The sequence below is a fragment of the Phaseolus vulgaris genome, chromosome 10 (genome assembly GCF_000499845.2).
Source record: "Phaseolus vulgaris cultivar G19833 chromosome 10, P. vulgaris v2.0, whole genome shotgun sequence".
NCBI classification, from domain to species: Eukaryota; Viridiplantae; Streptophyta; class Magnoliopsida; order Fabales; family Fabaceae; genus Phaseolus; species Phaseolus vulgaris.
Window position 1 is genome coordinate 40,965,609 of NC_023750.2, and position 10,010 is coordinate 40,975,618.

Here is a 10,010-nt window from a genome sequence, read left to right on the forward strand (position 1 = left end):
CACGTATAAAAATTAGTAAACATTTATTTTAATAATTTTTTATTATAATAAATATCAAAAATTTAAAATTTGAATTAGAAACAAAAATTAATTATACAGTGGAGCACAAAAATTATATTTTTTATTTGAAGTCAAAAATAATGATCACAACCACTAAGTCCATGCAGCATAGATGTTTCTGGAGCCAACAGCAAATAAATTAATTAGGTTAGATGAAGTATTACAGCAATTAACTAATTTAAAAAATCTCACATTCTTAATAAATTTTCCAATAAAAAAGTTATTCAATTCAATTCAGTGTTTAAAATAATTTTTATTTTAATTAAATTATTACATTGTTTCACTTTATTGTTACCGTTACTTTTGTCTTCTTTTCATTTTAACTTTTTATTTTATTTTCAGTGTTCTAAGTTTTTGGTCATTCTTTTTTTTTTCTCTCTTTAAAAATAAGTTCATGAATAATTGAAAAAAAATGAAGAAGAAAGAAAAAATTCAATAAAAATAAATGATGATAAAATTAAAATATTAAAACTTAATAAAGTATTTTTTAATTAATTAAAAATATATAAATTTTTAAGTCATGTTAAATTTTATTAAAATTAAAAATGGTAAGCTAGCTGCATGCATAATAGAATGTTTTGTGTTGACAACTATCAAAGTGAAATTCTAAATTAGATTTAAGAATAGTATATATGTTACTTTATTTAAATTTTATCCAAAAACAAGTTTCTGATTGTTTCAAGTTTCTGATTGTTTTAAGGTATTCTAAACTATTTTTTAGAATATAGTATATTTAGCCTATTAGATATTGTTAATCTCTAAAAATAATAATTTTTGTATGAAAAATATCTTTTACATTTTAAAATTATAAATTTATACGTTCTGTTTTTTTATTATATATTAATTAGAGGATTAATGACCATCATTGGTTTGAATAGATTTGAGATTGAATTCTCTATAAAGATTTTGATTTTCAGTCATGAGTGGAGAAAAATATGGTTTGTTTTTTTTTAATTAAAAATATTCAGTTTCTTAGTAGACAAAATCAATAGAAAACTAATACAAATATTATAGGAGTATTATATTTTTAAAATATTTGATACCATTTCGATCATTTTCATAAGAAATAAAGGACAGTATTTTGATAATTATTTTATATTGTCATTTATTTATTATAAAAGGCCAGGATATCATTTTAATATATTAAAATACAATGTTGTTTATTTATTTTTCAATAATTACTTTAACATACCTGGTAACGTTGTAAAAATCAAAATTATAAAATATACATTAAATTATATTTTAATTCTCTAAATTTTCTTTTGCAAACTGTCGACTCTCTAAAGTATTTAACTTTTTATACTCTAAAAGTTTCAAATAAGCTATTTCACTGCGTATAGTCGTATATTCAAAGTAACAAAAGTGAGTATCTTTTCTTCATTTTAAACAAATACATGTAAATTACAATTTTATAAAAAAAATTGATTTGATAATTTATTAATGCAAACATATTATTATTTTTAAATTAGTCCTTAATTATTATAAATTTAAACCATCACCATTAGATACGCAACATTTACTATTATAACTGATTTCTTTTTTCACATATACATTTATTATCGTTATTATTATTATTATTATTATTATTACTTAACTCTTGTTTTTTTTCTCATAAAATAACTTGTTTTCATGTCTTTTATAAACTTCCAACATACTTCTTGTTTTCAAATTTTTTTCTTATTCAAATTTTATTCGTTTATTTTTCTATTATTTTTTTTTTCTTTATGTAATTTGACATTTTTTATTAATAATCCGTCATCCATGATTCATATATCTAATCTAAAAATCTAAAAATAAGTGGTACAATTGAGACATATTATAACCAAATATAGTTTTTCTAACAATTATTTATAAAAACATAGATTTAAGGTTAATAAATATATGATAATTTAGAATAAAAGCATTTTATTTATTTTCGCAATATGGACCAAATAATTAAATACTTGAATGTGGTTGAAATTTGGTGATGATGAGCACCATTTTTAGTAAAAGAAACTAAATACTCGAAGGAAGCTGAAAATAATAAGCGTGTATAATTAGAGAAGATGATGAAGGAAAAGAAAAAGAGAGAAGAAAAAAAATGTGGACGGTGAAGTGAGATTCATGTTTGCACCATTATTTAATCTTCCTTCTCCTTCTCTGCACTGTGTATAAAAGAAATCATAGCCAGCTATTTCCATTTCAACCGACACGCCACTACCCTTCTCTCACAAGTCTGTTTCAGTTCTTGCAAAGAGAGCAAAATCACCCTTGTGGAGAGAGAACACACACCAACAAGAAAAAAAACTCCAAAGAGGGTGAAGAATTAGAACAAACATGACCCTTACAAAACAAATCATGGGTTCTTCATTGCTAGAGAGGTCCTTGTTTGTTCCCTCTTCCCCTTCATCACTTCTCAACCAAACTCGCTTTTTAGTTCCTTTGGAGAGCAAGAGAGTTGTGAGGGTGAGGAAGGCTGCAAAGTTTCCTGTGGCAGCTATAAGTGAGGATTTGGTGAAGAGCTCTTCTTCTTCTTCTTCACCATCATCTTCTTCCACTTCTTCTGTGTCTGCAGAGAAGCCAGTGAAATTCAAGGTTAGAGCTGTGATCACAGTGAGGAACAAGATCAAAGAAGATTTCAAAGAGACCATTGTCAAGCATATTGATGCTCTAACTGACAGGATTGGAAGGAATGTTGTCTTTGAACTTGTTAGCACTGAGATTGATCCAAGTAAGAATTTCCTTATGCTGCTCAGCTGTCTCTCACAAAAACTACTTCATTTCTTTCCAAAATCATCATCTCAACCTACCCAGTACCATAAATGTTTAAGATTTCTTTCAAAAGTCATTTTTTTCCCTCCCCTTCTTAAAAAGTTCCTTTTTTTGGTATACTTCAATCCTCTGCACACAAATCGCCTAATTAATTCTTACTATCTACATGAAACTAAATCTTAATTATTTTTTGAAATAATCTACTTGAAATTACTTGTTGAGGGAGGCTGTGAGCTGAATGAATCCTTTGGTGCTTTTTTTGTCTTGTAGAGACCAAAGCTGCAAAGAAGAGTAATGAAGCAGTGCTGAAGGATTGGTCAAAGAAATCCAATCTTAAGGTAGAGAGAGTTAATTACACAGCTGAATTCATAGTTGACTCTAACTTTGGAGAGCCAGGAGCTATTACTGTGACAAACAAACACCAGAAAGAGTTATTCTTGGAAAGCATAACCATTGAAGGATTTGCCAATGGACCAGTTCATTTCCCCTGCAATTCTTGGGTACAAGCAAGAAAAGATCATCCTGGAAAGAGGATTTTTTTTTCCAACAAGGTAATCTAATCTTCCCTTATTTTTTTATTTTATTTTTATTAAATTATTATTATTTATTTTATTTTATTTTCCTGTCTAAATAGCAGTGCCAGGTAAGGTTAGTATTCATTCTGTACACCAATGAGACGACAGTGTTTGTTTTCTGTTTTTATTTCAGTCTGGAAAATAAAAGTCAAAGCAATATTTATTTTTGTTTGAAGAATCTTGAAAAGGGCATAAAAGTAGAAAACTCATTCTATTACCTTGAAAAGAACAGATTTAATTTATTATTTCAATGGCAATGGCTATTAGTGCGTGATGTTTTAGTTTCCTCAAGAAAAGAAAAAGCTGTTCCATTAACATTAAAGTGGGAAAACCATTGAGTGATTCCTGTGCGGTTTTGCATGAGCTAAATATCTTCGAATTGACCCATCGATTGCTACATCAATCCAATTGGTAACATCCACTATGTGCTTTGTGATTAGTATGTATTATTTATTCTACTTCCTCCTTTTTATCTGATGGTTTACATATTTTCTAATTACATTTCAATTGATCTTTTACAGTGTCACTGCATAATTAAATAATCTTTTGAGAAATTTATTGAAGAAAACTAGTTAATGTTTTACAGTGTCAGTATAACAGTGATCATAGTAGTGAATTAAAAAGATAAAAGAGGCAGTATATTATTTTTAACAAAGTTACAATAATAATTATCTGTTAACTTTGTTCTTTTTCCTAAGATTTGTTCTCTCTTGTGTGATTTATTTGAACAGCCTTATTTACCTGGTGATACGCCTGCTGGGCTTAGATTATTGAGGGAGAAAGAGCTGAAAAATCTCAGAGGTGATGGCAAAGGAGTGAGAAACTTATCTGACAGAATATATGATTATGATATATACAATGATTTGGGAAATCCAGATAAAGGAATTGAATATGCCAGACAAAATCTTGGAGGATCAGATATGTATCCATACCCAAGAAGGTGTCGTACAGGCCGTGAACCCAGCGACACAGGTAATAGAAATAAATTAAAGTTCTGGTGTGTCCCCCAAAAAGTTATTACTATTTATCTATTTTAAGTAGATGTAAAAATTTGAAATTTTTTCTGGTTTATACATGTAACTAAGGTTATTTGATTGCATGATGCAGATATGTATGCAGAGAGTCGTGTGGAGAAGCCACTGCCTATGTATGTGCCAAGAGATGAACGTTTTGAGGAGTCGAAGCAGAACACATTTACTGTGAAGAGGCTGAAGGCAGTGCTGCATAACTTGATCCCTGGTCTTAAGGCTAGTCTTTCTGCTAGCAACCAAGACTTCAATGAATTCTCAGATGTCGATGGCCTTTACAGTGAAGGGTTGCTCATAAAGTTGGGGTTGCAAGATGACATGTTGAAAAAAATCCCTTTTGTCAGCAAGATCCAAGAGTCCAGCCAGGGACTTCTTAAATATGACACCCCTAAGATTATTTCCAGTGAGTAAATTACTTTTGCTTTATGTTTTCCTTCTACTAAAATTTGGTTACACCACTCAAATCTGTGTGCTGATTTCAGCAGTGAATCTCTAATAATTATTATTGCCTTTATGCCAGAATGATTTTGAAGATAAATTATTTGGCTCCTCTTTTTGAACTTTCAGCAACAAGTGAAATATGTCGGAATCCGACACTAATTAAAGAGAACCACTTTTTTTCTTTCCTGTGGGGTTAGTTTGTATCTGTGCATGTTTTGTTTTGCTTAAATTACTTTTTCTGATGAAAGGCTTTCAGGGTATGATCCTGAAGCAACATGTGATAAGTTAATTCAAACACAAATCTAGTGGTGAGGTTCGATAAGAATTGGATTTTAGTACTGTTGCTTTGCCCTATAAACTTTTCATATAGCATGACCAAGAATATGGTAAAAAATCACTGTGAAGTGGACCACTAGACCGTGCCATTTGGCTTTTAATGTTCGTCAGTTGATTTTTACCAAAGAAAAGTTTGTCAGTTCAATTCAAACACAGATAGGTTGTTCGTTATCCGTGTGCGCTTTTCGGGCAACTAGTTAATAGTTATCATTATTATATTATATGAAGAAATAAAGATTGTAGGCAAAAGCTGCATCAAATTGTTATTTAAATATTTAACATGTGGGTGCAGTATTTTATAGTTGTTAACATTATTTTAAACACAACTTGATTATTGGTGTCTCTGCTACTTTTTGTTAAACTAATCTCACGTGCCTGACGTGCAGAGGACAAATTTGCATGGTTGCGAGATGACGAATTTGCCCGTCAAGCAATTGCAGGAGTTAACCCTGTTAGCATTGAGAAGCTTAAAGTTTTTCCACCAGTTAGCAAACTAGACCCTCAAATTTATGGCCCCCAAGAGTCTGCTCTGAAAGAAGAACATATTTTGACTCAACTCAATGGCATGACAGTCCAAGAGGTAGCATCAATGAATGCCTCTCACAAATTTTAATTTCTAACCATACTCCTGTTCATTCAAATTCAATGCTTCTTCACCCACTTGAACTTAAATATTAGTTTTGTTAATTATGCAGGCAATAAATGAAAACAAGCTGTTTATTGTTGACTATCATGATATCTACCTTCCTTTCCTAGAAGGGATCAACGCACTTGATGGTAGGAAATCATATGCCACACGCACCATCTTTTTCTCCACACCACGTGGTACTCTCAAGCCTGTGGCCATAGAACTCAGCCTTCCTTTTGCTGGACCTAGTTCTAGATCAAAGCGTGTGGTTACACCTCCTGTTGATGCAACTACTAACTGGATGTGGATGCTTGCAAAGGCACATGTTTGCTCCAATGATGCTGGGGTGCACCAACTTGTTAACCACTGGTATGCAAAACACCCACAAAACAAAACAAGTACTATAAAATGATTAGTAGTTAGTAACATGTTAACTAGTTCATTGATTTTTGTTTTGTGTGTTGATATGTGTATAGGTTACGCACACATGCAAACTTGGAACCATTTATATTGGCAGCTCATAGGCAATTGAGTGCCATGCATCCAATTTACAAGTTATTGGATCCCCACATGAGGTATACTTTGGAGATCAATGCCTTGGCTAGACAGAGTTTAATCAATGCTGATGGAATCATAGAAAATTGCTTCACTCCTGGTCGTTATGCCATGGAGATTAGCTCTGCTGCTTACAAGAACTTTTGGCGCTTTGACATGGATAGCCTTCCTGCAGATCTCATACGCAGGTAATTCACTAAATATCTTAGATTTTTTTATGTTACTGTTTACAAATTGACTTTAAATGATAGAGACCCAACCTAACTTATACGGCAAATAGTAAACGGTCGGTGTTCTTTGTACATGGTTTAAGAAATAAAATATACAAACTTTTTTTTTAAATATGACTGTGTCATGCAGAGATTAAATGGTCTCTAACCACATAATAATTTCTCTAACTCTACTCTAATGCTCTTAGGATACTTCTTGCCAGAACCCAACTGATTAAATGTCTAAGATCCTTAGTTACTTTTTACCTTTACTTTTTGGAAAAGTGGCCAATTTTTTTTTCTCATGGTGTTATGATGCTTGCTTTTTTTGGGGCATGAAAAATTCAATCAGATCTAAAGAAGATATTGTACTGTGACATTGCAGGGGAATGGCAGTACCTGACCCAACACAACCACATGGTCTAAAGCTCACATTGGAAGACTACCCTTATGCAGCTGATGGAATACTTATCTGGTCCGCCATAGAAGACTGGGTTCGCACCTATGTGAACCACTATTACCCTCATTCAAGCCTCATATGCAACGACAAAGAGCTACAAGCTTGGTACTCCGAGTCAATAAATGTGGGTCATGCCGATCTTAGGCATGAAAGTTGGTGGCCTACATTGAACAATAGTGAGGATCTTGTCTCCATCCTTTCCATATTGATTTGGAATGCATCTGCACAACATGCTGCTCTTAACTTTGGCCAATACCCTTATGGTGGCTATGTGCCTAATCGTCCACCACTTACCAGAAGATTAATACCTGAAGAGGGTGATCCAGAATATGCAAGTTTCCTTGCTGACCCCCAAAAATACTATCTGAATGCATTGCCTAGCTTGTTGCAGGCCACAAAGTTTATGGCTGTGGTTGACACACTCTCCACTCACTCACCTGATGAGGAGTACTTAGGGGACAGGCAACAACCTTCGATTTGGTCTGGTGATGCTGAGATCATTGAGGCGTTTTATGATTTCTCTGCAAAGATTAGACAGATAGAGAAGGTGATTGATAGCAGGAACCTTGATAAGACTCTAAGGAACCGTTGTGGTGCAGGGGTGTTGCCTTATGAGTTACTTGCTCCTAGCTCTGAATCTGGTGTTACATGCAGAGGGGTACCTAATAGTGTGTCTACATAACCATCCTAAACTAGTAAATAAGGGACTCACTTCCCACATTTTGATAAGCATTTATATATGGTTGCCTTACTACTTACTACTTAGTACCTCCTACTATGGTCAGTGACTGAATGGATGCCCATTTTGTACCTACATTTAATAAATTGTTGTAGTATATATATAATATATTGTAACCTAGGACTGTATAGTCTGTATATCAAAATGAGTTCGGTGGTGTTGGAGGATGTGTCACTGTCTATAAAATTATTATCACCATTTCTAGACTTCTACTCTTCTTTGCTTTGTTATGCACCTTTTGCTTTTAGTACGCAAATATTTCAAAAATCTGATATTCCTTACCCTTATCTGCTACTGATACAGGAATCTATCCGTATCCATGCAAATTAAAACAGAAGACGGCTTCTTCCTCCACTTTCATATTTTTTTTTTTTCATTCCATATGACAAAATATTTTTTTATTCTTGTAACATCTCGATAGATATATTTTGAATTACATAATCTGAAAGTTAATATCAAATTTAAAAATAATTTACAGAATCCAAAAATATATTTATAAAAATGATATTTCAGATTATGTAATCTGGAAACTAATCACACATAAAAAAAACTTTTAAATTATATAATTCTAATTATGAATTTGGAAAAAAACTTATATACAAAAATTTCTGGAAGTGGAGGTGAAAAAAGAATATATGGAGGTTCAAGAAGAAGCAGTCCAAACAGAAATGCAATTGATATAGCTGAAGTCCATTAGCCACAAGATTTCTGGTTCCTTCTATTTATCTTACCAGCCAAATATACATTTCTGGTTTTTTTTTTTTTTTATTTATTTATTTTTTTTTATAGTTTTCTTCTCGCTTAAAAACAAGGTTTGAATATGGCTTTTTAAACATATTATTTGCTTCTAAGTATGTTCAGGAGATTTACGTTTTATATACCTCGTTTATAGATAAAGAAACAATAAACACAAGAAAGAGATAAAAAAAACCAAGAAAGAGTTATATTTTATTAAAAATAAAAATCATTTTAAATATCAATAATTTTTTTTTAAACTATGATTTCTAATTTAGTTAATATAACATGTTAACATATTTAGTTTTTCTGTTTTAAGTTACTGGACTTTGTTTGTTTGACCCAACTTTCCTTTTCTGTTTCAGCTAGGTCTTAATCTTTTTCTTATATATATACCATGTATTTTACTCTCTAATATACAAGTAAATAAGAATTTCTTTTGTATTTTCTTTTCTATGCTTTTCCCTCTTTTATGCTTAAGTCATTGTCTCTTTTTCATTTGCAATTAGGGTTCATCAGAACCTCCCTTTCTCCATTGTGATTTCGTGCCCTCCATTTGATGCACCACATCAGACAAGGAATATTCATCTTCATTAACGGTAATATGGTATCAGAGTCATTTCGAGACTATCCTAGCGAGTGTTTGTGTTGGACCTATCGTGCCACCCGTTATCGGGCCGCTATCGGACCACCCATAATATATAGTCCCACGCAAGAGTTGGCAGTCTCGGCGTGAGGGGGGTGTGTTGGAGATCCCACATCGACTAGAGATTAGAGCCTTTCATAATATATAAGTGGGTGCAAACCTCACCCCATTGAGCCGGTTTTATGGGGTTGAGTTAGGCTTAAAGTCCACTTCGTAATATGGTATTAGAGCTATTCGAAGAGCTCTGCTGCGCTTCTCTCTGATATTTATTTCTCCCTTTGTTGTTCTTGGTTATCTTTTTTGTTCTCTTTCAAAATCTTGATTGGGTTTAAAAATCTCTTAGACAATGTTTAATAAAAATCCTAGTCTTCATAGTCTTAATAGTAGTCACATTATTACATGCAATTTTTGTGGTAAATATGGTCATACTGAGGCTGTTTGTTTTCGCAAAGTGGGTTTTCCTTCTGGTAATGTTAAAACCTCAAAGTTTTCTTCTACTAGAAAAGTCTGCACCTTTTAATCGTCTTGGCCACACTGTCGACACCTGTTATAAAAAGCATGGGTTCCCTCTTGGCTACAAATTCACCAATTGGACATCCCAAGCCAATAATATGATTACTACTAACACTTTTTCTGAGCTTTTTCCTAAAGAACAAGATGCAAAGAGAATTCAACTTACATCACAACAGTGTCAATTCCTTACCAACATTTTGCGTCAGCAAAACCTTAAGGATCTTGCCTCTCACACTCAAATTAATTAAGTCGGCACCTTCTCTGCGGATGAAATCCCCAATACTGAGCATTCTTCAACAGGTAAGTTTCTCTCTTCTCTGCTATAAAAGAATCT

At 32.4% G+C, this 10,010-nt stretch overlaps 1 protein-coding gene across 1 annotated transcript; it reads left to right on the forward strand.

Annotated features, from left to right (window-relative positions):
* Nucleotides 1-2,020: 2,020 nt before the first annotated feature.
* LOC137819750 (linoleate 13S-lipoxygenase 3-1, chloroplastic) lies at nucleotides 2,021-7,988 on the forward strand. The gene is made up of 8 exons (XM_068623723.1): nucleotides 2,021-2,770; nucleotides 3,082-3,362; nucleotides 4,118-4,358; nucleotides 4,494-4,817; nucleotides 5,578-5,771; nucleotides 5,887-6,188; nucleotides 6,296-6,562; nucleotides 6,969-7,988. The coding sequence occupies exons 1-8, from the start codon at nucleotides 2,377-2,379 to the stop codon at nucleotides 7,723-7,725; spliced, it is 2,760 nt and encodes a 919-aa protein (XP_068479824.1). The 5' UTR covers nucleotides 2,021-2,376; the 3' UTR covers nucleotides 7,726-7,988.
* Nucleotides 7,989-10,010: the final 2,022 nt, after the last annotated feature.

What these genes read in the sequence shown, in the direction of transcription:
- LOC137819750 (XM_068623723.1), top strand. Translation starts at nt 2,377, where the DNA reads ATGACCCTTACAAAACAAATCATGGGTTCTTCATTGCTAGAGAGGTCC. An exon ending in TAGCACTGAGATTGATCCAA is followed by an intron (nt 2,771 to 3,081) that starts GTAAGAATTTCC and finishes TTTGTCTTGTAG; the next exon opens with AGACCAAAGCTGCAAAGAAG. An exon ending in CCTGCAGATCTCATACGCAG is followed by an intron (nt 6,563 to 6,968) that starts GTAATTCACTAA and finishes GTGACATTGCAG; the next exon opens with GGGAATGGCAGTACCTGACC.